General features: G+C 38.9%; 1 protein-coding gene across 2 annotated transcripts; it reads left to right on the top strand.

The window, feature by feature from the left end:
* Positions 1-484: 484 nt before the first annotated feature.
* On the top strand, positions 485-27843 carry zc3h7ba (zinc finger CCCH-type containing 7Ba). 2 transcript variants are annotated; one of them, XM_036566014.1, is made up of 23 exons: positions 485-638; positions 1541-1637; positions 2084-2120; positions 3492-3689; positions 4550-4708; positions 6063-6143; positions 7292-7336; positions 7414-7450; positions 9299-9516; positions 11866-12184; positions 13897-13967; positions 14145-14244; positions 17485-17640; positions 18950-19155; positions 20132-20232; positions 20422-20597; positions 20829-20884; positions 21723-21976; positions 22149-22254; positions 22921-23029; positions 23422-23555; positions 24887-25056; positions 26948-27843. In XM_036566014.1, exons 2-23 carry the CDS (start codon positions 1579-1581, stop codon positions 27126-27128), a joined length of 2973 nt encoding a protein of 990 aa, XP_036421907.1. In that variant the 5' UTR covers positions 485-638; positions 1541-1578; the 3' UTR covers positions 27129-27843. The 2 variants fall into 2 exon arrangements, with proteins under 2 accessions (XP_036421907.1, XP_036421906.1); XM_036566013.1 differs by having other exon boundaries at positions 14142-14244.
* The last annotated feature ends 101 nt before the right edge of the window (positions 27844-27944 follow it).

Below are 27944 nucleotides of genomic sequence, written 5' to 3'. Positions count from 1 at the left end.
CTTGAATCGTATTGTTTTCTATATTGTGAGGTCTACTTTTAAATTTGTGTGGTTTATGTATACCAAAAAAATCATTTCACTATGACTACTTTATCCCTTACAAATAAACAGGCTGTTTTCGTTACTGTGCATTTAAGACTGACATGTATAAATAAATTCTGTTCTGAATGGCCGTCCTGCCTCATTCAAACAACAGCCCGGACTGAAACACCCCTTATAACTTCAGCATGAATGGGCGGAGAGGCAGATGTATGTAAATATGATGGTTTCCTTGACACAAAAACACTGAATTCAAAGCAGGCTGTTTTTTGCGGTTTATTGTATGGGCTGTGGGAAAGTTCAGTTTTCCATGGGCCCTTTAGGTACGACCCTCAGTTATTTTATTCCCTTGCGATAGATCACAGCATGGGGACTGTTACTTGCCACAAAGCAATGCTGCTTGTTTCTTTCTCGAATCCGGCGGGCTCTAGGACCGAGCAGCCACGGCTCTCTGCGCAGAGGATCCACACATGTTCCGCATAGTTAGCACTCGGAGTGAAGCATAAAAACTCTCACTATTATAGAGAATTCAGTATTAAACATTAAAAGCAGCCGCACTTTAAAGTGCCTAACTTCACTAGAGCGTTTCTTTAGCACGGGTGAGTTCAGAGTCATGTTGTTTAATCCGTTAATCTCAGCTGAACCCCTCATATGCTAGCTTAGCTTGGAAGTTTTATTTTCGTTTCTTTGCCTCCAAACTGGCATTTATTTACTTGTTAAATGTTATTATTATATGTCTTATCCTTGTCTTTACTTGTAGCACACGTTCCATTAGTTGCCATATATTGCTTTATCTAGTTTAAGGATGGCCTCGTTCATTTTGTAGACCTAAACCGAAATGCTACTTTGATGAAGTGTTACTGTTTCTGTGAGCGAGTCTGTGACCCTGCTGCTGTTTTCACTCTTCCGGAGAGGAAATAAATACTTTGTCTCATCATTGGAGCTTGTGGAGCTTTAGCTGCTGTTCTGCTTCTGCAAACTAGTGGCTCTGCGAACTACTAATACTGACAAAAAGTGTTGAGAGTAAAGAGTTTGTACCCCTTTCATCGGGCAGCAGTGATTAGATTGAGATTTTGTTTCAGGTCACATTGTGTTTCAGGTAACGCATCATTACACTTTACATGCCCTGCCAGCTTGGCTAGGATCTGGGGGGTATTCCCCAAAGCTGGACTTCTCAGTTAGCCAGATAAGTTAAGCCCAAAGATGAGGACTGTCCAATAGGAATGTCCCTCAGCGCTTTTTGGACAAGCTTGACTTTGTATTTCAACTATATGGCTACACTGAGAAATCCTGCTTTGTGAAATACCCCAGATTGTGAAGAAGAAGAATATTTAAACATGACTTCCTTTTGTTTACTCTCTGGTCATATGGCCTTTGTATCCTTTCTGTAAGTGGGATTTCTTTCTTTTAATATGATTCATATGGTTTTTTTTTAGTATGGTAGTTTTCTAGTGTGGTGGCTTTTTTCTTTTAATATGTTTCCATTCTTTTGGTCTCTCAGGTTCTAACAGGAACCTGGCTTTTACCCTATGAGCTGCCATGAACATGGAGAGACAGAAGCGCAAGGAGGAGATACAGAGGGCCCTGGCCTTCATTCAGTAAGAGAGCCATCCGTTCTGCAGTTGGAGCGAGGCATAATTTTAAATACTACAGACTTTAATGGCTTTGGTGTGACATTTTGATATCACAATGCAAAAATGTGACCATGTCTGTCATGGAAATGAATGTATTAAGTATGGCATTAAATGCAGTTGCATTATTCGAGCACCAAAGTTCGCAAATAGCCAACACCAAACAACAACACACAACCTAGTAGTAATTGTCCAGCAACATGGATATAGTCATCATTTTTCTTTCTTTGAATTTTGTTCAGAATGTCGTGAGAATACCAAATCGTGGACCCAGTATTGAGAATTGAATCAAATTGTGGGCCGACTGTACTGTTATGCCTCTATGTAATGGCCTATCAGCAGTGTAACTGTTACCTTAGCTTTTGTGTGCACTTGTGTGATGGATAAAATCTCTTGTGTTCTGTTTTTTTCAGATCATCACTGCCTTTCCCTGACCCGGATGGCTATGAGGTAGAACTGCACTCCTGCACACATTGCTCATTCAGTCTCTCGAGCATCATTTATGCTTTTCTTGCAGCTTGTAATGTGACTGTGAGTCTATGACTATAGTAGTCTCACAGGGCCAGATGTTTTCTTGTAATGAGAATACACATCTAGGGACAGCTTGTTAAAACTTTGGCACTGGATTGTGTTAAAATCCATCGCAAGCAAGGGTACGTCCCCTTTTTTAGTACCAGCTTTCTTAGAGTTCAAAGCACAAATGATAATGCAAGTAGACTAGCTTGCAAAGTGCTATTGTTGGCTAACTGAACTGTTTTTCTCTTGCAAGGGGTAATGTTTAATTTTGCTCCACATGCAGTGTAATCTGCATGATTGATTTGAGGTTATTTGTACAGTCTTTACCGCCATGCTAACTTATGTTATGCCCATTGTCTAAGGTTGGGTTTGCTGTCCAATGGACATTGGGCCTCATTGTTCTTTGTCCTTGAGAAAAGTCGTATGAAAAAGTCTGAATTGTTCACATCTTGAATATGTGTAGATTCTGTTCTTACCTAAGAACAGATCCCAAATAAAAAAATATTGGTGAATGTCAGAAGCTTCATAAAAACTGAGTGAGTAGGTTTTAAGAAGAAATTTCTCTGTAAGAACGGTTGGTGAATAAGGCCCAATGTTGGCAAGTACAGCGTCGGCCCCAACTTTGAGCTCCGCCTTCGTTAGTGTGGATTGGTTTAGAAACTTCACTCTGTTCTCATCCTAATAAATGTACATTTCTAACCACGTTTAGCCCAGAATTTGTCATGTTTGTCCTCAGATGATCTTGTAACGAGATCATGTCTGGCCCTGCGAGACTCTGACTGGTAGTAGTAATAGTTATAAGTGACGAATATTTAATTGATTTTCTGAGTGAAAGTTAGCACATCCTCTACAAAGAACACGCTTACATAATTGCTGTTTATTTGCTGAATTTAACATATGGCAGAAAAAAAACATAAAATATAGTCTGTGCCAAAGTTATAGCATATTTTACATTCTTTGTTTTGTTTGATTAAAAATAGAAATTGTGCACTAAAGTTAAAAGTTTGTTCTCTGTAAAGGATTTGTTAACATATTTTCACTTAGAAGATCAACAAATAAACTAGTTACATCAACGAATTGACCTATCAAATTATAAAATTTTGTTGATTTCAGAACTTTGTTGAGTTCAAACTTTTTCTTTTTCATTCAACTGTATATAAAACAACCTATAACATTGTTGAGCATTCACAAATGCTTTCATTCATTTTAACACTGCAGCGATAGACTATCAGTCTCCTTGAATAGAAGGTTGCTCTGTTCCTCCTTTCGTCCATTCCTCACTCTTTTCTTCCTCCCACCTTTCAGGGCTTCTTGATGCAGCTGGTGTGCAACCTATTGGACGAGGGCAACGCAGCGTTTCGTGAGGGGGAGTGGACGCTGGCCCGCGGCCACTTCAGTGAGGGCATTAGCGTAGCACGCTACGCCCAGGCTGAGGGTCTGAAGGTTCCTGTGGCATTACTGGAGAGTCTTTATGTGAACAGAGCCGCAGCACTTCATAACATGGTGAGTAGATGGCTTGGGTGCTCTTGTGGTGGCTGCAAAACTTGAATTCTAAGTGGACTATATGCAAGTGAGTCTCAAGCTTTGGAAATGTTTTTCTATTTTGTCTCTGTTGACACAAGTAAGTAAGAATGTAATTATGAAGTATTGTTTAGGTTTGTAGTATTTAGGTATTTAGGTTAGATTGTCCAAATTCCTAAACAAATAGCTAGAATTATGATGGCTTTTGGTAATGACCAATTTATTCATATCCTTAATAATATAACTGATGTTGCCAGATTCTTACTTTAGCTGTTTATTTGGGTTTTTTTTATCTTTCTAACCTCAGTACACTGTTTCTGGTGTCCATGCTCTGCAGCACTGTAATGCACAAGTATGGACTAGCACCATACTTTGGATAAACATTGAGGCTTCACAATGTTAACATTTTTTTGTTTCGAGAGAATTAGGATTACAGAGTCAAGAAGAAAAAAACTAACATGCTAAAACATGATGAAGACATGATAGCATAGTGGATTATTCACTTAGATTCTCAGAAGACCCATCCTTCACCAAGTTGAGACTCATTTCTTTTTTGAATACTCTTTCATTGCACTCGCAAACATCAGATTCATCCGCTCTTGGAAGGGGTGAAAAGCACAACCAACGTTACAAAATGTTCTTCTGCACGTTGCAAGCAATTACACATTTCCTCCAGAGAAGTCTCCAAATGCTCATAACTTACATAGTATAGCCGTGAACTCTGTTCATGTTTTGGTTTTGAAATTGTTCCTTTTTTTCAGTTTGTTTGACCTGATTGTGTGTGGGTGTATGTGTGTGTGTATGTGTGTGTGTGTGTGTGTGTGTGTGTGTGTGTGTCTCAGGGTGAGTTTGAGTTGGGCGTGAGGGACTGTGACGGTGCGCTGAGTGTGTCTAAGGACAGTGGTAGGGCGTTATACAGAAAAGCAGTCTGTCTGAAGGAGCTGGGCAAATATAAGGAGGCTTACGAGTGCAGCACCACCTGCTTGCTCACTTCACCACAGGTAAACACATTCACAAGATACATATGGTCACAGAAACATTTAATAACATGTGAATAACACAAAACCTGATATCATATTAAAGGAACAGACTTCTGCTCGTTTTGCTAATATCTTTTCAAGATCAGCAGTGGAAAAACGCGAATTGCTTTGTCATAAGAAAACCTTGTATGTCAGAAACAGTGACTTATAGGGGAGGGGAGGAATGTTTTTAACAACTTCTTAAAGAGGAATTCTACGAATGTCTGCATAATTCAGTCATTCAGAGTGGTTTGATGTGAAATGGTTCATTGTAGAGAAACTCACCAATTCAGATTTCTTTACAGTGATGATGATAGGAACCACTACGATGATGTCAGCAATGCAAATTTTAAATAAAATAAGATGCTATTGTATTTACTATCCAAATGACTTTAGATCACTTTGCATGTACCACTCCACCATAAATGGATTTAGACAAAAGCCATATCAAAATTATAGTAAAACAATGTCTTGCAGAGTGTTTATAAGTATTTTGAGTAGTAAATGTCTGTCAAGTCAAGTCAAGAGGCTTTTATTGTCATTCCATCTATGTACAAGTACACAGTGGAGTGAAATTATGTTCCTCCAGGAACAACACGGTGCAACAAGGAACAAAAGTACAAAATTACAAAGTGCGAACGTGCAGACAGTGTGCAAACAAAAAATAAGCTAGAAACAATACAATAAATACGATAAATTAAACAGACATTAGACACAGTAAACAGACAGGACAGTGCAGCACCGACACAGCACAGATTTCTGGACATGAGGTAGTGGAATAAGGTGCAGACATATTAAACATGCTGTGATCTGTAAGTTATGTAGTCAGATAACATACATATACACAGCAGTTACTGAGGTAGTAAAACAGTGTAAACGCAGTTTTAGATAGTTGATAGAGCTTTTAGAGACATTAACCTCTAGACAGGTGGTTCCAATCACACTCCTCTGTGAGCAATCCTGACTTGGAAAGTTTCTTTAAAATGGAGCATTTTACATCAAACCACTTTAAATGACTTTGCTTACATCTTAATAATTTAATTATGCAAAAACGTAGAAAAATTGAATGGAAAAAATTGAAAATTGAATTGAGTGGAATTCGCCTTGAACGTTTGTTCATTTAAAAAGGCTTACAAGTACTCTTGGGCCATTTGTTAGCCATGCAATACTCATGCGATGAGCAGCTGCCAATGTGGGGTGGGGTAGCATACGAAAAAGTCAGTAGATTTTAGCATAGTTTATTCTAATGTTCTTACATTTCCAAACAGTTCATTGCTATATAATTCTGATGAATGTAACTGAAACTGTGTTCTTTCTGACCATGTGTGTTCATCAGGATAAGAAAGTGAGTGAACTTGCTCAGGAGCTGGCCAACAAACTGGACTTGAAAACCCGCAAAGCCTACGTCGGCCTGCAGGTCAGTGACGTTATTGTAACTGTAACGCACTGCACAAAACTTAAACAGGAGGCAGTGATATCCACTGCCAAGCCTGTTTTTGTTATAAGGGAGTTTGTTGCTTTTACTATAAGATAACAAGTTTGCTCTTCATATTAAATCGAATCATATTTGTATATTTAAAGAAGCTACAGGTAAACAAGTGCGGTCCATTTGAAGAGACCATATTCCGTTTACCAAGGCCCGATTCACACATACTGCGTCTGCGTGGCGTGAGCCACACGGAAAGTCTTGCTTTTCAATTCGGTGCCCATGTTAACTGGTCAGCGCTTTCACACCAGCTGCACGTGTGAAGCAGCAGAGCGTCCCGGACGTTGCACTGAAGTGGCGCAGTATTAAGAGAATAGACCCGGTGCTGATTTTTTTTCTGTGCTGCATCATGCAGCAAAATACACTGAAATAAGCCATGCAAATCAAGGAAATTCAACAGAGGACCGTATAAAAAAACGCTATTTTTATTATTTGATTTAATTCATGATGAAATACTAGTTAAAACATTCCGTGCTGAGACAGATTTCCCGTTCACATATTCAACAGTAGTGGTGATGGGAACCAAACGTCTGAATTTTTGTTTTACAATAATTTTAAGAAACATTTTTTTTATTAATTGATGGCAGAAACTGTGTAGGGTGTTGTAAAGCAAAATAGACCCCAAAGAAAAGTTCTATTTTGCCATTATTGTTTCCTATAAAAAAAAGATTCCCTGGTTGTTTTTGATAATAAATAAAATGGCTGTATTTGTTGCTTCAGTGCTTGAAATGTGTTGAGATGATTATAAAGTCAGTCAGAACTTTTAAATAAAAAATAAGCTGTTTTTTTTTTGGAGTGCCTCCCCAACAAGTAATTCCAGCAGCCACCCCAATAAGGGAGGGCAGGGCTTCTCTGAAGAATCTAAGGTGGAAGATATGTTCACTTAATTTAGTGACTGTAAAATTACATATAATATTTAATATAGTTTTAGTACCTTCACTGTTACTCTAAAATGTGGAAAACCGTTATGAGTAGGCTTGTTCAGAGGTTTGACTGGGGCCTTGGATGCCTCTCTGTATGTAATTTAGTGTAGTGTAGGATGTGCAGTCTGACCACTTCTTTCCTGTTGTGCTGCGCAGCCTGTTGCTGATGGCAGTGGGGACAGTCTACCTCCTCTAGAGCAGGTGAGGCTTTTTTTTTGTTTTTTTTTGTATGTATGTACATTTTCTTTTTACTTTTTACTTTTTTCCCTCTCTCACAGATGCCTAATGGGCTGGACAGCTTGTGTGATGTCGCAGGTGTGTAATTGTTTTTAGAAGTTTCGTTTCTTATTTAAAACATGGATAATTAGGACTATTGGAGATACAAATTAGCCCAGTTATGTAGTTTATTTGTTATTCATTCATTTTGTTTATTTGTTTCATGTTATGTTCTGTCCATTTGTTTTCTTGCCCTTTGTTTTTATGTCCTTTTGTAATTGTGAACTTGTGATTTTCTTTAGGATGTTGCCTCAATTCGCATTAACCCCAACTAGACTTGGTGGTAAAATATAGCTTATACTCTGACTGGGGATGCACCAATCATAATTCTTTTTATGGCCAATTCTGATTTCAGTTTCTTTACAGCCAAATTGGCCTATGGCTGATTCCTTCGTTCCTTCCTTCGTTCGTTCGTTCGTTCCTTCCTTCGTTCATTCCTTCATTCGTTCTTTCCTTCCTTCCTTCCTTCCTTCCAAAGGGGTAAATGTACACATGAAACACACTAGCTCATTTCTAGAACTTTTTACTAACCAAACTATTATATATTATATATTTATGTTCTATAAATATACACATTATTTGCTATATAATAACCCAGTCTGGCATTGAAATCTTTCAATTTTAAAGCAATTGCCGATTTAAATAACATGAATCAAAGTAAGTTCTACATTGAAAGTGGCTATTTAGTACAAAATGTCATGTATAATTATGCTGCAACAATTTGGTATAGGTGTAGCAGCAGCATTCAGTTACAGCACGAGTGTATTTGCCTGCCTCGGATTATTAGCATCATAAAATTACAGCACAGATTGGCCAAAATAAAAGGAAAGGTTTGAGGAAAAAATCTGCCAATTCTGATCTCAGCTGATTTATATTGTGTGTCACAAACTCTGACACAGATCTCACACTGTATTCTAATAGCAGCTGACAGAGTAACAGGCAGACAGTCATTTCCTATGGAAGTAGGTGGCTACAACTGAGCAACAAGCAACAAATCAATCTGAAGTATGAAATGGTGAACATTTTAAATGGTTTAGTACAGTACATTCCTCAAAGACACTGGTCGTTTGAGGTCCCTAGTGTCTACTATCTGTTTATTCCTACCACCATTTTGTTCCCTTTCCCTATTCATGCAAAACTTGAAACAGGTACTTTTAACCATATAATTTTGTCAACTGTTTGTATGGATGTTACAACATATCGTATCAAATTATATCACAATGTATTGTATTGTTGTGACAAGCATGTTAGCATGTGGCTAGAGAGCTTTTGTTTCAAATAATGTCTTCTCTCGGTGTGGAAAGCTGTAAAAAAACTGAAACCAAGCATTAACATGTTAACCTAAGACCACATTTTCAGCCTGTTCTTAAAGCCCTGTCACACATGCATTTGCTACCAATGGCATTAACTTCATTTCAGTGCAACAAGCGATTTCACGTTGCAGGCTTCCGGAGTTAATAAATGTAATAAATGTTGACTGTGAAACTTTGGTGACATTTGACAAATTTGCATCTTTGACCAATAGTACTACTGCTTTGCCAGTGTTGACATCTGGAAGAGGCAGCCTAGAACAGAGGAAATAATCACTGTCAAAGCACAAGCCTTTCACCGTCCCAAAACAGTGCTGAATATATGGTAACCTTTCTTGTCGGAAGCTGTACAGCCTACACACCCACATGCAGTAACATGAGTGGCCTCAAACAGAAGAGAAAACTTGGCTCCTGATGTGAGAGCAACCCCGTCTGTCATTTCTCACTTGCTGTGATTCCAGTGAGCTGGAGGTAGTTTTGTAAAATGATCCAAGACCTGCTTTTTGCTTACCAGCAGCCCCTCACTAATCATCGGATTAAAACATTTAACAGTGTTTTTTAAAACTGTCTCTCTTAGTTGGCCTGCCTGAGTGTGTATCCCCTGTCCTACCTGCTCCGGTTCCTGTGAGTGATGCCTCTGAGGATCCCCTGGTGTCCAGGGCAGCTGTGCTGGACCCCCTGGATGTGTCTCTTTCAGTTCCTGTTTCAGAACCACTAGGAGACTGTGAGCTGATGGGAGATGAGCTGGATACTCTGCTGGACTCATGCGTTTCCAAGCAGGAGGAGCTTCCACAGGTGAGTGAGTTTTGAAGTTTGTACACTTGCTCACCCAGCTTGGCTTGTGAATTTAGGAGGTTGAATTCAGAATCTGAATGTGGGATTGCTTTTGTTGTGGAAAATAACTAAATAAACCAGAAAACAGTGAAGTCTCAGAGTCACAGTTAATGCTCCAAAGTAATATATTTATTAAAACTCATAGCTGGGAAAAGCTCCTGGAAAGTACCAGAGATCTCCAAAGAAAGACCAAAGTTACAAAGGTTATATATCCCCCAAGTAAGGTGCTACTTGTCATTGGTTAACAGAGAACAAAGAAGATACAATCCATTGGTTACAACTAATTGCGATATGCATGAACATGAGTGTTAACATATATGCATAATAAATGAAAAGGAAGGAAGCTCTTATATGGTCAGAAAAGTCTTTAGCCACCTGGTCTCTTCTAGAAACTTTTGTGTCTGCACCCTCAAGGCCACTAAACAATAAATCACAGTAGCCCCTTGTCAGCTAGCTAGGCCTCAGGACAGATAACAGAAGCATAGAGCCTGGGAAACTGTAAGGAGTTGACCCCTTATCTAACTCTTGCAAAGAACGTCCACGCAAATGTTTAGGGTAACATAAACTCCTTCTACAGCTGAGAAAACTATAAAATAAATTCCTATATACCTCCTGTAAGCATACATAAATCATGGTTATGTAAGTCAAGCAACAGGCTGTACTGAAATCCGCTTAAATGGGTTTCACGCACACACATCTCTCAAAGATGAAACTTTGGTCATCAAAATGAAAACCCCACTTTATTTCACCATGTCTGTTAGGCTACGTTTATACAGCAGGTAAAAGTGGCCCAAATCCGATTTTTTTCTTCATATGTGACACAGATATGTATCTGTGTGTCAGTGTAAACAGCAAAAACGCATTGAATCTTACATTTTCAATTCCGATTTGAGACGCTTTCGTATGTGGTACTGAAATCCGATCCGTATCCGATCTGCGGTATTGTGACTCAGTCTGAACAGTCAGATCGAAATTTAGGCGGTTTTTACATCAATCCAACTCGACATTCGTCACAATTTCGCGCTACTGAGACCTCATGAACATTTGGGGTGATATTTCTGTACAAAAATTAGAAGAGACTCATCGCAACCACTGCAGGCTGCAGCGTCAAAGACCAGTTAAAGTCTGAAAGTTTAAAGAATCCGAGGACACAAACCAAAGAAGTGACCGCGCCCTTTTTACGGCGAGCTTGAACGCATTCTTGGTGATGAGCCCAGCTGTAAGTCAGTGAAGCTTCATAATCGCTCCTGTTATGCTGGCGAAGATGAAACTGAAAGCTCCGGGAGCGACTGGCGTTTGCTCATTTTTTACCTCTGGATGAGCCACGTGAAGCAACATGAAGCATTGTTCTTTTGCGCATATGGGTCAGTTCAGGAGCATGATCTGTTCAGACTGATGTTGCATACATGTCACATTTAAAAGATAATATGAACAGCCAAACAAAAAAAAATTGGATTTGGTAAGAAGATCAGATTTGGGCCACTTTTACCTGCTGTGTGAACATAACCTTACACATACAAGGAATTTGAATTGGTAAGTGCACACAGGTTTTACATGCTCAATGCTGTACAAAAAGCCACCTGTATGGTACAGTGCACATTTTATGACATACTCTGACTACAGTGCCAGGTTATAGACATCAGACAAAACAGCTTCAGGTTTGCGGAAAAACACCTCTGTAAAATAATGTCTCGGCTTTCATGCGTCAGGCAAAATGAGCCATTTCAAACAGCTTCAGAGAAGAAGACATCAGGCTAAGCCTGAATGGTAAACAGTCGCAACATTTGCAGTTCTGTTATTAATTACAAGATTAATTATAGTTTTGTGGCCAAATTAAAAATGATATTCTATAATCACAAGTTTCCCTAAAATGCACTTTTATTATGCTCTTTTATTTCACAAACATTAAGCTTCAGCTCACACACTATGGCTGTATGTCCTCTTGTGTCCGCTTTAGTATAGATTGTCTCAAAATGAACAAATGTAAAAGTGATGTTGTTGTTGTTGTTGTTGTTATTACTATTATACTTCTTTCTACTTTTTTGTTTCTATTGTTAGCGCTATTATTATTGCTAGACATGCATCTTAACCTTTTGTGGAGAAAAAAAGTAGAGGAAAAGGTTAAACAAAAACCCATAACTAAAGTCCATGTCAGTCCAACCTCTCCAACCCCCACAGACACACTGTGGTTGCAGTGCCATGTACTGTCTACAATTTTTTTTCTTCAAGGTTTACAGATTACTGATAATGCCGTTTTCACTCTCACTCTCTTTCTCTCTTTTTCTCTTTCTATCTCTTTCTCTCTGTCAGACTTCCTCTAAAGGCAGCGTAGTTCCCACTCACGTTCCTGCAGGTGGTGTGATGGGTTTGGGTCCGTCCTTCCCTCCTCTCCTCCCTGCGCCCTCTCCCCATCTTCCTCCTGCATTTTTTCCGTCTGCTGTAAATCAGCTGAACACTCTCGACACTTTCTCTGAGCCAAACCGTGACCCTGCCCCTCCCAGCAGGCCACTTGATGCACTGGACTCGTTTTCCCCATTGGAGGCCCCCCAGCAGGGCTCTGTGGCTCAGCGGTCCCCTCTAGTGGTGGGAGGAGAGGGGCTGGACTCGCTCTCTGAATTCACCCTGCCAGGTGAGTGTTTAGAACTGTTCAGTGTTTCTGGGGGTTTTTCATGAACAAGGAATTCCAGGTTAACCAGCTAAAAGTCAAGTCTGTCCAATAATAAGATCTATAGTAGTGCCACAGTAGTTGCAACCGTGAGAGTTTCCTCTTAAAAGTGTAAAAACCCACTTCTGTTATATCTTGAAGGCAGGAGAAACTTGCGTTTTGGGGTATTGTAGTACTTAAATACTGGGAAATTGTATGGTAAAAAATACAACTGTTTTAGCTAGCTTCAGTGATAGAACACTGACTGCAGTTGGTTGTTAAACTTACTTCTTTGTTAAAGGAATAATTCAGAAGCAAGAAAGAATTAAAAATAAAAAAATAAATCAAACAGCCTGGCCCCAAGTATCAACACCAAAGCAGTTCACAATTTACTTTTATCTTCAGGAGGCATTAGAATGGTGTTTTTTTTCCAAGAGCTTTTTAACCAGAAGGTCTTGCTTTTGAGATGAGGTGGCATGTTTACAGTGGATGTAACTTTTTTTGTTTATTTTGGCTGGAGTGGCCATTTAAATTATCGTGCTTTGTGACACAACCTCCTGGTCTTGGAGAATTACATAACTGCATAGAGTGTACTGGCAGTCGGTTGTCAAAACAGTGCTATTGTTAAAAGTTTTGTTTGTCCAAAGTCTGTGTAGACTAGAGCCAGTGTGGAACCCAGTATGGAAACCCCACATTCCTGCTTGCAGAAATCAGCATTATCATTGCAGGTGTTTTTTGGTGAAGAGGGGCTGTTAATAAAGTAAAGGTTTTTCCACATTAAGCACTTTATACAATGACTGATGTGGCACGTACATAATGATTATATGATACAGCATATTATGTTATCATGGTTTTTCATGTTGGTACAGTACAGGTATTAGTAGCATGTTCCATACTGTATTTTATGCTGGAGCAGTTTCACAGCTCTTGGTAAAGGTCAGTGCTCCATGGCAGGGTTCTCAACTCTAGCATCATTATGTATACAACTTTTTACTTTAGTTTTAATTATTTTTTATTGTATATACTACACACACATCCTGCTATTTAAAAAAAAAAAGATATTTAGAACATTTCTTTATGACATTCGTAACATTTATTTATTTTTTAATACAACATTGTACACATTTGCCTGCACTCAAATTATGTATTAAAGCACCATAGTTTCTCCATTTTGTAAGAGCTGTAAGCCACTCAAGGTTGTTACAGGAATTTCACCCTGCTTCGCGTTGTCAAAACCACGTTAACGCAGAGATTCTAGACGCATTGCTGCAAGTTGTGGATAATGTCTGTTCAGAGCTCAAAAATGTATAGGCCCATATATAAGTACTTGAATTATATCAGACTTAACATGGTAGATACCGATCCCTTAAAATATGCCTTGATCGGCTCTGATCTCTCATTTGACTGATTGCCATCTTTACGTTTCGGTTCAGCACACTTGGTACCGGTACAGGTACTCAAGAACAGTACGACTTGGCTATTGAAGTGATGACAAAATGCGTGATAATATTTTTTTTTAACCGTATCATACCATACTGCACTGCACTGCCTGCTGGCTATGCCCCAGAATGCTTTGCCCAACACCCCCACCCCTCCATTACATATGGACCTGGATGTTAGTAGTGTCATTTGTAGTACGTAATCAAACTTTCTTCTCTTTTCTTTCTCTCTTTCGTCCTTTTCTCTCCGCTGCTCAGGTGGTAAAGTCTCTCACAGTTTTTTTCCTCCAGTAAAGATTAAAAGCTCAACAGATTGCATCAACTCTACAGTGAGTCCTGTTCTTTCCTCTTTTAAGTCAAATGATGCTGTGCTGTGTGTATTATTGTGTAACTTCACTGTTGTGCTCTTCAGATAAGAATCGATTTTATTTATATATTTATTTCCTTTTTTTCTCCATCTGAACATGTGCACATGTTTGTTTTTGTGCCTGTGTTTGTTTCAGCAGAATGGCCGGGTGGCATCCACTCTGTCTCAGCTGTCCAAAAATCCTCTTGAACACACACATGACTTTGCCCAAGCTTGTTCTGCCTGTTTTACACGAATAGGTAAACTACACACACTCCCGTGCACGCCCCATTGTTTTATTCTTTGTGATATGTTTAGGGTTGTAACAAATATATTCCATAAAATAATTAAAATATTATAAAATGGAAAAGCAGTTCGAATAACCAGGCCTTTCACACATTTTTTGAAAGCACATGCATCCCCATATATATATATATATATATATGTGTGTATATACAACCCCATTTTCAAAAAAGTTGGGACGCTGTGCAAAATGTAAATAGAAACAAAATGCAATGATGTGCAAATCATTTAAACCCTATATTTCACTGAAAATATTACAAAGACAACTCATCAAATGTTGAAACTGAGAAGTTTTATTGTTTTTGAAAAATATTTGCCCATTTTGAGTTTGATGCCAACAACACATTCCAAAAAAGTTGGAGGCCGGGCAACAAAAGACTGGTCAAGTTGTGTAATGCTAAAAGAAACACCTGGTGGTTAATTGGCAACAGGTCAGTAACATGATTGGGTATAAAAAGAACATCTGAGAGAGGTTGAGTCTTTTAGAAGTAAAGATGGGGAGGGGTTCACCACTCTGTGAAAGGCTACACAGGCAAATATTCAAGAATTTAAGAATAACGTTTCTCAATGTAAAATAGCAAAGAACTTGAGGATTTCATCATCTACGGTACATAATATCATTAAAGGTTTAGAAAATCCAGAGAAATCTCTGTATGCAAGGGAAAAGGCCGAAAGCCAATACTGGCTGGCCATGATCTTTGGGCCCTCAGGCAGCACTGAATTAAAAACAGACACGATTCTGTAGTGGAAATCACTGCATGGGCTCAGGAACACTTCTGAAAAACACTGTCTGTGAAAACAGTTCATTGCTGCATCCACAAATGCAAGTTAAGCCTCTAAAACTCAAAGAAGAAACCATATATAAACAGGATCTAGAAATGCTGCCACGTTCTCTGGGCCTGAGCTCATTTAAAATGGACTGCGGTGAAGTGGAAAAGTGTCCTGTGGTCTGACAAAGCAACGTTTAAAATTCTTTTTGGAAATCATGGACGCTGTGTCCTCCGGGCTAAAAACCACTCAGCTTGTTATCAGTGCACAGTTCAAAAGCCAGTATTCATGATGGTGTAGGGGTGCATTAGTGCACATGGCATGGGTGACATGCACATCTGTGAAGGCACCATTAATGCTAAACAATAGATACAGGTTTTGGCAACATATGCTGCCATCCGGATGACGTCTTTTTCAGAGAAGGCCTTGATTATTTCGATGCAAGACAATGCCAAACCACATTCTGCATGTATTACATCAGCATGGCTCTGTATTAAAAGCCTCCAGTTGCTAATCTGGCCTGCCTGCAGTCCAGACTGGTCACCACTGATAACATTTGGAGCATTCTGAAATGAAAAATACAACAAAGGAGACCCTGAAATGTTGAGCAGCTGAAATCCCATATCAAGCAAGAATGGAAAAACATTTCACTTTCAAAACGACAGCAGTGTCTCCTCAGTTCCTAAACGCTTACAAAGTGTTGTTAAAAGAAGAGGTGATGAAACACCGTGGTAAACACACCCCCATCCCAACTTTTTTGCAACGTGTTGTTGGCATCAAATTCAAAATAGGCATATATTTTTCAAAAAAACAATAAAATTTCACAGTTTCAACATTTGATATGTTGTCTTTGTAGTATTTTCCTTTAAAAATATGGTTTACATGATTTGCATATCACTGCATCTTATTTTTACTTACATTCTGCACAGGGTCACAACTTTTTTGAAAATAGGGTTGTATATAAATATGTTTTCGTGTAAGTCACACGAAAACAGCAGTTTATGGTTAGCCTTTTTTTGTAAGTCAGTCAAATGGTCCTTTCCTTTCAAAGTTACAATAATATCTTTGGCGGTAGTTCATTCCTAAATGCCTGACATATCGGTTATAGTCGGTTTTAGGGGATGGATACAGTCCAAATGCTTTGTATTACTGCTCTAGATAGCATGTTGTCCGCTGTATTTATCTCAGAGAGTAAATAAGGGAGTGCTGATTGGCAAGCTGTTCATCTGGAACAAAAGAGACAGACTGCACCTCCGTTGAGCTGAAAAAAAAAAGCTGTTCTCAGTTTTTAAGAGTTTGGTTAGAAAGACATGGTTTGCTCTGCTCACCTGCACTGCTTATCACTGACACATTCACAGAGTCTCAGCAACCTGGTCAAGGTTGCCAGATTAGGCAAGACTCCACAGAGTAGCGTTTTATGTTACTTGCTAGGACAGTAATTGATCAGACTGTGATTGAGAGCTCAGCGGTAGCACTGCTTCACCACTAACCAGTCTAGCTACTCTAGCTGATGTTTGCTAGAATAGAGGTAGGCAATACAGCTTAACAGTTCAAGACATTTTCACAGTACACAGTATGCATCACAATATTAAGTTTTTCTGACGCTTCGTAAATTGGAACAAGCAAAAAACAGCATATTGCACTGCACTAAATACCATTATGCAGGGCTGATTATTAGTGGTTCCAAATCATTCAAAACTTTTGAGCAAAATGAATCAGTTGCTCCAATTTGATTTGACTTTTCAAATCCCAGATTTCACATGTGATCAGATGTCATGTAAGCCAATCGATCAGGAATATTTATATATTCAGTGTGAACTGACAGCTCAGTTGAAAGCAAAATGCGCTCAGTTTGATTCGTGAACACTACATACATACATATGTGCATAGTATAAAGTCCTTCATAAGATTGTTGTGTGGATTCATGCTGGAGTAAAAATAATCTACTGAGCATGGTCTGTTTATTCATGTCAATTAGCTGCTGCTGAGAATTCATCCAAAAAACAAAACAACAGTGGAGTTAAGGCCTAAAAAGGCTCATATTGCAAAAAACTCTAACAAGCAATGGCAAACCTAGAGCCTATGTGAATTTCAATTGAATTCCATTGTTTGTTTTGTTTTGTTTTGTTTTGTTTTTTCTTCCTCATTCTTTGTGGTTAACCAACAAGCCATTTCATCACTCCTCTTACAGATATTTACATAAACTCAGAATGCACTTCCTGGCTTTTAATTCTACCTCATTGCATTCCGCATTACAATATTGAGCTTGTTTGAACTCTTAACTCATTGTGATCTTCATGTTGTAATGGTTTGGGGCAACATGCCCAAATCTATCTGTAAGAAGTGAAAATTAGCCGTTTGGCAAATCTGGTGCATTTGCATCATAAAACCATGAAATTATCTCATTTCATATTGTCTCTTCCACTCAGGTCCAGGAGTCCTGGATTGCGAGTACAAGGTTGATTTGGGTCATTGCTGTAAGAAAGACATTCTGCTGTGCAGAAGAAAAGGAGCGAATCCCTGGAGACGGGTTCGACCACGCCCAACTCGAAATAACTTCTTGGGTTCCTATGTGCTGTGCAAAGGTAAACTTTCAGCTCTGTCACAGCAGTGAAGTGGTTAAGTGACTTACTTTCAAATTAAATCTCAAACCAAGAGCTTTAGAATTCAAATCAAGCCCAAAGACCTGTTGAAAGTGGGTTAGTTTGGGGGAATACTGTAACTAAAAAGGCTTTTAATCCAATGTGAAAGTGCATTGTGTGTGTGTGTGTGTGTGTGTGTGTGTGTGTGTGTGTAGTTTTCAGTCTGACTAATAATTGTGGAGGGGTTCTAATCCAGTATTAATCTGCAGTGTGTGCGCGTGTGCACATGTGTGCCTGTGCGTGTGGTTTTACAGTTTTACCGTGATAATTGTGGAGTGACTTCTAATCCAGTGTGAATCCTCATTGTGTAGTTTTCACAGTCTGAAATTAATAATTATGGTAATCTGATGGTAATTATTGAGCAGTGATTTTAATCCTGTATGAATCCTCAGCATGGGTAGTTTTTACAGTCTGACTAATAATTGTGGAGTGATTTTAATCCAGTATGAATATACAATATGTGTAGTTTTTACACGTAGACAGTGATAATTGTGGAGTGATTTTAATCAAATATGAATCTGCAGTGTATGTTGGTTTTTGTAGTTATTGTGGAGTCATTTTAATCCAGTTTGAACTCTCAGCATGTAGTTTTTACAGTCTGCAAGTAAAAATGGTGGAGTGATTTTAATTCAGTATGAATCTGCAGTGTGTTGAGTGTGTCCTGTGGTCTTAACACTGACATGAACATCCGTGCCTTTGCCTTTCAATCTGGGTTATCTCTGAGATGTTAAGTCATTTGAAGTAATTGGTTAGTTGAATTAGGGATGGGTGATATGGCAAAAATGTAATATCACGATTTTTTTTTCAATATTTCACATACTGGACTGCACTAAATCCAGTTAAACAGGACTAATTATGATCTCTCTGACCTTGTTCAGGCTGCCAGCCCTAATCTGATTTTTGGCAAATTCCAGATTGTATCCAGATTATTTTTTGATAATCTGGACAGCAAAAAAACACATGAAATGTAATTTTTGCAAAACGCATCCCAACCACATTTGGATAACGATACTCTTTGACATATTGCCCAGCCCTAAGCCAGATCTAACTGATTGACTCAGCCAATGGTCAAATCTTACAAATCACAGTACAGCTCCTCTTGGTAAAACTAAATAAGATCAAATAATGCTTAAGTGCAAAAACCTAATCTAGTTCTTATAGCTTTAACCAAAGCGATCATTGAGTTTTGTGTAGTTCATATGTATCTCATGTTGTAGATTATGATGTTCTGACTCTGTTTTGGTGTTTGTAGAGGTTCTAGAACGCCAGGACTGTAAATATGGTGAAGCCTGCACATTCGCCTACTGTCAGGAAGAGATTGATGTGTGGACACAGGAGAGACGGGGCTTACTGACCAGAGAGCTGCTCTTTAACCCACTCTCCACCAATCAGAGGCAGGCACTTAGTGTCCTCAGACTGCTCAATTCACACAAGGGCATGTTCATGTTCCTCTGTGAGGTATGTGTGATTACACACATGCACGCATACATCTTTATTCCTTATGCATTGCCTCTAAACTACTATACACTGACTTCCACTCTCCTTTCTCTCTCTCACTCACTTATGCATCTTTGCTCCTTATAGATGGTAGTAAAATACAAACTCTAATTCCAAAAAAGTTGGCACAGTGAAATGCACATAAACACAGTAAACAGTGACTTGTAAATCCACTTTGACCTGCATTTAAACAGAAACAGTCCAAAGAAAAGATGTAGATTTAGATTTTATGTTTTACCCTAAAACACCATTGTTTTTTTTTTTGTAAGTGTAAGCTCATTCTGAAATTGATATATATGATCATATTCCAAAAAAGATCGGACATGAGCAGTTTAAGACTAAGAACATTTATTTATCCAGGGAAGAGTGTTTTTGAGCAAAGATGGGTTGAGACTCACCAAGGTGAATAATCCAGCAGTTTAAAAACAAGATTCCTCAATGAGTGATTGCAAGAATTTTTGGTATTTCACCCTCTCCGGTGCATATAATCTTCAGAAGATTCAGGGAAACCGGAGAAATCTTTGTGCATGTAAGGCAATGCCAGAAACCACAACTGAATGCTTGTGAACTTTAATCCCTCAGAAGGCGCTGCATTAAAAACGGATGACTTCTGTGATAGAGATCACCATATGGACTAAGAAACACAAACTGACAAGCTATTTGTCTCTGCACTCACAAATGCAAGTTTAGGCTATGACTTGCTATGAACTACGGAAGATATATGCCAACAAGCAGAAACGCTGCTGACTTCTCTGGGCTAAGATCATCCGAAACTGACCAATGCACAGTGGAACTGTGTACTGTGGTCTTACAAGTCAATCTTTCAGATTGTTTCTGAAAACAATGTTCTTTACTTGAATTTAACTAACGCCATGTGTTCTCTGCCCTTGTGTGTGTGTTTGTGTGTGTGGGTGTGGGTGTGGGTGTGGGTGTGAAGGAGTGTTTTGACTGTAAGCCGAAGATCATCAGTAAGCGCTATAAGGAGAGTCCGACCTTATGCTCCAATGTGGTCTCGCACCATCAGTTTGACAAAAACAAGTTGGTCTCTTTTTTTTTTTCTTTTTTGTCAGTGCAGTTAAAACTTTTTCATGCTCGCAGTATTTTCCTATTTCATATTTTGTATACCGACTCATGAAGCACATGTGCCTAAACTACAACAAAGTTACAACAGCTTTATTTAATTATTACTTGATCTTTGTTTTCTTTCTTGTTCTTCTCTCTCCTCAGGTGTCTGGTTCATGTGGTGAAGAGCAGCAGTAACTGTTACAATAAGATCAGGCCACTGAACTATCATTGTCAGTTTGATGTTTGTCCTCAGCGTCACTCCTGCCCACTTGAGAACAGCTGCTCTTTGGCGCACTCCATCATTGAGTTGGAGTGCTGGATACTGCAGAAAGACAGAGGTACACACATACGTGTTCACTCTCTCAAACTGTCTCACACATGCATTACCATTTAAAACAACGATTTAATTAAATTAAATGTTAAATTACATATTTCATTTATTTGTAGATATTTCATTTTTATGTAGTTTGGGAACAACAATATGTTATTATCCAATAAGCCTACATGATAAACAAGCCATTCGGGTGCAATATATTTCCAACAGTCTTTGTGTGTTTGTGTGTGTGCAGGCACCACTCATGAGGAAATCGTGCAGGAGTCTAAGAAGTATTGGCACAAACAGAGAGTGAGTTTCTCCTTTGACGGATCACCATCTGCTCCACAGGCTCAGTCACATTGCTACAGAGCCTTCAGTACTGTTGCTTGAAGATGTGGATATGGATTATGTGCATGCCCATATAGCATTTATATAACATATATAACAATTATATCATGATAATCACCGAACCTTAAGCATGGTTTTCAATATTATCACAATGTTGTATTAAATAAATAAAACTGAGCCTTAGCTTTAGGGCAGAGCTGTCCAGTCTTACCCACACAGGGCTGGCAGGGCTGCAGGTGTTTGTTCCAAACAAGCTGGAGCACATCTGATTCCACTTGTTTAATCAGTTGATCGAAGCCTTTTACGCAAAATCCTGCTAGTGATGGTCCATGTGTGGGTTTAATCTCTTTTAGAGAAGCGCTATAAAATGCAAAATGCTGCTTGAGTGCTAATAGCACCTCCTTGTGGGGATTGTGAATTATTATAGAGAAAATTAATTTTGTATATTTCACAAAATGAACATTAAAATTTAAAATACTTCTTCCAACAAATGTACTGGTACATGATATACTCAGATAAGTGTAGTGTGACATTATGTATCATGATACTGATAACATATTTTCATATATCCTGCCCTTATTCTATTAATGTAATATTGATACACTTACACTGCACTTCAGCAACTGACTGTAGCGTTTATATTGCTTATATTGATGATTAGCAAAGACATCACTAACATGATATTTTTTTAAGCTAGTAGAATTAGCATTTTCTTTAATGTCCTGCAATATTTAATATAAAGCACAAAATAAATAAAATGCTGTTTCTCTCTCTTTCTCTCTCCCCATCTCTCCCTCAGCCAGGGAACCTGCTCTCTTCTCAAACCGATGGCGCTGTAGCCAAAGGCGAGGGAGCGGGTAAAGGGGCGGAGATGAACGGAAAACTGGGAGGTGTTCAGTCCAGCGGAACCGTTGCCGCTGGAGCAGGAAACGTGTTAGCGGTAAAGGACCTGCGGCTAATGATGAAGTTTGTCTGTGGTCAGTGCTGGAAGGATGGGCTAATGAGCGAACCGGACAAAACACAGAAATACTGCAGTGCTAAAGCAAGACACAGGTACGTGTACAGTGTACCTACAATTGCTTGTAGCCTTGATGCATATTAAAGAGTAAGTATTTGATGTGTGGCCAAAGCAATGGGAATATTGTGGTTTGTTTTTTGTTCTCTCTTATCACAAACATATTCATTCTCTCTCTCTCTCTCTCTCTCTCTCTCTCTCTCTCTCTAGCTGGACTAAAGAACGGAAGGTGCTTTTGGTGAAGTCACAGGACAGGGAAAAGTGGGTGGCCATACGACCTTTGCCCTTTGCAAAGACCTACCCCCAGCAGTACGATGTGAGTATCATAACAGCCCATTATTTACGCACTTTAGCACTTTAAGAAATGTAAAACTAGGGCTGTAGTGCTTATTCAGCTACAGTCACAATGTCAAAAAATAGGGCTGCATGACTAATTATATTATGGATATGGATGGATTTCTGTTCAGTTACACAGAAAAGGAGTATTTGTATTTGCTGCACACTCAGAATCAATGATGCACTATTTCTGTACTATAATATATATAGTTCTCATGTTGTCTTTACAACATTCAACATTGCATTTTATGTCCATATTGTGCAGCAATACTTAGTAATGCTGTGTTAGGTTTGTATGATACACGCTGTCATTCTGATGGATTGCATTACATTGCAGGAAGCATAGGGGGCGATATGGTATCTGTTGTTTATTTGCACCATAAAAGTTGTTTGCAATTGAGATGGAACTTTGAATGATGCTGGCAGCAAATGGAGACAAACTGAAGAGGGCGTAATATTTAAATTAGTCAGATAGTCAATATAATAATAAGTTAATTGATTATATTTAGTAGTTGTAGCGCTATATAAATCACATTCTCCCTATAACTAGCCCTCTGAACTGTTAGAGCCTGTGAGTACATATTTTTAATAATGTTTTTTTTTAATGTTCTGGTAACTCTAAGGATGAAATGTTTGTGTCCTGCAGATTTGTGTGCATGTGTTGAAGCAGAAAAGGTGCCACTACATTGGGAACTGTTCTTTTGCACACAGCCATGAAGAGAGGGAGCTGTGGACCTACATGAAGAATACAGGCTGTGAGATTTAACATATATTTACACATGTATTTTCTACTTATGTAATGTGTTTATCACTTGCATTAACTTGTAAAGTCTATCTGTACCACTAGAATTTTAGTAGCATTAAACATCATCTGTAATATATTTTATTACTGTAGGGTGCCTATTAAATAAAAACAGAAGCTGGTCATAAACATGACTAATGTTTTAGCTGTGTATTTCAAGTCAGTAAGACATTGTCATTAGAGAGCTGATATACAGTACATTGCAATATTTCTTATATTAAGAATTATATATATAAAATTCTTATGGCTAGATTGACCACAGCACAGTCAAGGGAGGCATTTCTGAGGTTATAAATATTGCTGCCTAAAAAATAACTTGAAAAATGGGAATGATCTGTTTTGTAGTGCGGGACTTGCAGCAGGTCTATGACGTTTGGCTGTCAACAGCCAATCCGAACAAGCGAATTGAGGGTGCTCCACTGTCTCAGTCAGTAGAGGAGAAACAGATCACCATGCCTACAGACTTCGCTGAACCTATAGTGAGTATTGTTACATTTTTGAAAATATCCTGAATTGTTGTAACACCATGAAAACTATCCTGACAAACTGTCCTGACAGTGTAAAGTGCCTTTACAAAAGCTGAAATGACAAGAACAGGTGTGGGTTAGGCTTAAAAAGTCTTGGTACATGTAGGACATTATTAATGTATAATTCATATGGCCAAAAAGTAGGTGTGTGCTGCCCCCCCCCCCAATTATTGACTTAAAGTGTTTGTGTAACTGAATTGATTTCAATGCAAGTGCTTAGCCATGCAATCTCTATAGACAAACATTGGCACTAGAATTTCATAGAATAACATGAAACTGCCACTTTTGCTGTGAGTGAGTTCTGTTATTACCATGCTAGATCTACCCCAATCAACTGTAAGTTCCACAGAGTTGCTATAGAGCAACTACAGGTCAGCCACAAAGCTGTAGACCATGCTCACAGAGCGGGGCTGCCAAGTGCTAAAGCACATAGCATGTAAAGAAAACTGTCTTCTGTTGCATTAGAGCTGGGCCTTGATTTTGGGCCATAGATGTCAAAACTCAGTCAGAGGAAAAATCCACATCAGCAATTATGCTAATTTCTGCTAGCACTTCTATTGGATTTTGTGTAGTATGTTAGCATTAAGCTAGCACCTGTGCATTTTGTGTAAAATTGTTCTGGCTGTTCCGGATAAAAACAGACCTTTGCAGTTTTTAAAAGACATTCCATGTTTTATTAGAAGTTTGTAACAAACATATTGACATTAAGATATTTTACTTCATATGTTGCAGTTTTACAGTGACTCGTTTGGTAAAGAGCCCTGGCTACTGTTTTTAATTTCTGACTGAATGCTTTGACAGAAGGCGTAGAGTGACTTTTTTTCTAACAATGTTGGTCCCACCAATTGTAAATTAAACCATGATTGGTTGATTCTACTGACGGATCCTAATTGTGTTATTGGGTTAATTTAATGTGCAAGTGTCTCAGTTCAGCTCTGAAAGGCTTAACCAATGAGAGATCCTGCTTTTCTGTATCTAACTAGACACCACAGAGAACACAATTCTGTTTGGATAATTTTCCGTTGGACAGTTCAATCAAAACAATGTAAGGGTATTGCTACAAACTTGCAAAGCTTGTGAGACATAAACTTGTTAGAATACATATTCCACCCTTGTTTTTGAATTATGTCATTATGCTTGTGCCCAGCCACAGTATCTGAGTACCTTCTGGGCTCAACTTTTGTTCTATTGCAGCATCCAGCACACACAACTCAGGGTTGGATACCACTCATCTGACCTACTTTATCTGTACATATGCCTCACATTTGCATTCTGTCTTGAAGGATGTGTTCCACTGCCGGCTCTGTGGTAAACACAGTAACAGCGAGCGCCAGTGGCAGCAGCACATCTCCTCCGAGCGTCACAAAGACCGCGTGTTGAGTGGAGCAGGGGAGGAGGAGAGCCTCACCTGGATACACCGCTTCCCCGGCCACTGCTTCGCTCTCTGTCCCAGGTACACACACCCTGCTCTCCTTTCACTAAACTAAACCTTCTTTTAAAGCAGATGTTTGGTGAAAGACAAACATGTGACCAGTGTTCCTCCTTAACCTGATTGTAGTCAGTCAGCCAAGACATGTTTGGTGTCTGAAGTTTGCTTCTTTGGTTTTGCATTAGAGCTACGAGGCTAAGAAATCTATCACCCAAAACAGTTTTTGGAAAAAATAGGCCACATTTCATTACCTTTTAACATGCCCTCGCCAAGATCCACTGACCACAAGTGTCACACCTACATACGAGTGGCCATTCACAGGCCACTTGTATGCCCTCACCAACTTCCACTGACCACTCACAAGTGTCACACCTACATATAAGTGCCCACTCATAGTACAAAAGGAGGGAGGAGACAGCGGGGAGCAGAGTGGACTTGCCCTCTATGCTGACCTCAGTGAGTTATATCAGCCAAATCAGAATGTCTGTAGTTATTACAGTATTAATTACTTAAGACTTTGGATTTTTGCTGTTTATTTGCATGTCTGTCAGAAAAGCACTGTCTAACTAAAATTCCTGGTGTCTATTTAGATTTTAACTGTGTTTAGTTATATCAGCCAATGTTGTTAAATTATATTTATATTTATTTTTAGCTCCTTAAAATTGTATTGCTGACAGTTATCCTGTCATTCAGGCTGTACAGTATAAATTACTGTAAGATATACTAAGGATTATATAGAGTCAAAAGCTTTCTGTATATTTGCCATGGCTAGAAAAACTCTGCTGAGACGGGAATTAATTAGTTTTGCAGCGCCTTTTGTTTTCAGTGAGCTGCCAGCCTCATTAATGTATTATGTAAACAGTACAAGCCCAAGTGCAGCTAATAACACTAGTACTCGCTCTTAATGTCCCCTGGGCTTTTAGAAATTCTGAGATCCAAAACAAAGCTCCAGACACCTGGAGGTTTTATGATAACTAGATTAACAAGCCTTAACAAGCCAGTAAAGTGTTTGTTTTGGAGATTTGGAGGTTCTCAGGACAGCAAGTAGATGCTTTATTAGAGTTTTAGATGGTGTGTTTGTTTTTTTTTAACAGGATATTTCTCTTTCTGTCACAGCAACCTGCCAATCAGTTGTAGTGTTGTAGTATGTGTCGTATATACATTAGCTTGCCAGTCAACCCCTGCGTGAGAATAATAAATTTAAGTTATTCTCACAGTACTCAAAACATGTACTTTTCCTGTTGTCATTCGTCTGTTCAGTGTGTGCCAGAGGAGGATGGGTCCACTTCTTGAATCTTGGTTCCTCTCAGTGTTATTTCTTCATGCTCAAGGAGTTTTTCCTTCTGAGTCTTGGTTCCTTTCAGTGGTTCTTCCTAATGCTCAGAGTTTCTCCTTTCGACTCTTGGTTCATCACAGTGGCTGTTCCTTGTGCTCTTGGAGTTTATTCTTTTTGAGTCTTGATTCCTCTGAATGGTTGTTCCAAATGCTCATTTATTTTTACTTCTGAGTCTTGGTTTGTTGCAGTGGTTCTACCTAATGCTCAGGGAGTTTCTCTTTTTAAGGTTTTGGTTCTTCTCTGTGTTTTTTAAATGCTCTTCAGGAGTTTTTCTTTCTGAGTCTTTGTTCCCCTCAGTGGTTTGTCTTTATGCTCTGAGAGTTTTTCTTTTTGAGGTCTTCGTTCATCTCAGTGTTTCTTCCACATTCTCAGGGATTTTTTACATGAACCACACATTTCTTAATATCTTTTTTCTAATAACTGCATTAATATGAGTTTACTAATGAATTTAATTAAAATGTATGCATATAACGAGTATTTTACATTTTACCAAGAGTTTCAACTGTAGCTCAGCCAGTCAAATTTTAGAAGCATAACATTTACCTTTTCCTTTTCTTTTTGGGTTTGGCTGATTGACAGGTTGCAGACCGGCTGTGATGAAGGTGTGAGCTGTGACTTTGCCCACAGTGAAGAGGAGCTTCAAGAGTGGCGGGACAGGCGGGACTTCCTGCGAAGGAGGTTGGACAAAGCTCGAGCCGACATGCTGATCACTCCGAGTGACAATGACTTCGGGAAGTACAACTTCCTCCTGCAAGATTGAACAAATGCATTCACATGCAATCACACACACATGCAATTTCTTTTGAACCACACACTGACCCTTCCCTTGCTTCGAATTGCCGTGCATGTATTATCACACGCATTTATTCACTATTTGACACATGCTTATGATTGTTTAATTTTTTGTTCTTTTAGATATATACTTATATTTTTGCACATTTTTCCTTCCAGCATAGTCATAGCGAGTTCCCATAGCAGTCCAGTGCGTCAAACGTTAGCCCTATGTCTGCACTTTTTTGAGAGTTTTTGTTGCTGCTCATTCTTGAGCACCTAAACACACTTGTAAGAGAACTCTACACACTGTACTTTTGTGCGTTTGCAGACAACTGGAGTGACACATAGTGTCAGGAGTGACGTCTACGTGTGTGATCAAAGGCTTCCAGTTGTTAACTAATTCGAACCTGAGTCTTGGTGGCACTTAGGGATCTGTGTGGGTACTTGAGTACTCAGTTAACCATTTGAGATGCCGTTATTTTCAAATACTGAAATCACTATTCAGATACAGAACTGTAAAACATTAGTTTTGCTCAAATTTGCCGTTATGTTATACTTTGCTACTTAGAAATGTGAGCCTTAATATGGCTGTGTTTCTAAGGACGTGTTGTTAAGAATGTGACCAAGAAGGCAGAGCTCTTGTTGCTCTTATTGCTAAACAGGCTAGGCTGACAAATGTTTAAAATATACTTCTCTGAAAAGCACATTATCCACTGAAAAGAAAAAAACACCTGTAGAAGATATTTAAGTCTCCGTTATGCTATTCATCCAACACGAAAACCTACCGATCTCTCTCATCTAT

The sequence above is a fragment of the Colossoma macropomum genome, unplaced genomic scaffold (assembly GCF_904425465.1).
Source record: "Colossoma macropomum unplaced genomic scaffold, Colossoma_macropomum, whole genome shotgun sequence".
Taxonomy (NCBI): domain Eukaryota; kingdom Metazoa; phylum Chordata; class Actinopteri; order Characiformes; family Serrasalmidae; genus Colossoma; species Colossoma macropomum.
The sequence above is the reverse complement of the archived record's forward strand: the minus strand, read 5'-3'. Positions and strand labels throughout refer to the sequence as shown.

Coding starts and splice junctions, on each gene's coding strand:
- zc3h7ba (XM_036566013.1), top strand. CDS start 1,579: ATGAACATGGAGAGACAGAAGCGCAAGGAGGAGATACAGAGGGCCCTG. Junction 9,517..11,865: donor AGCAGGAGGAGCTTCCACAG/GTGAGTGAGTTT, acceptor TCTCTCTGTCAG/ACTTCCTCTAAAGGCAGCGT. Junction 23,556..24,886: donor CAGACTTCGCTGAACCTATA/GTGAGTATTGTT, acceptor TCTGTCTTGAAG/GATGTGTTCCACTGCCGGCT.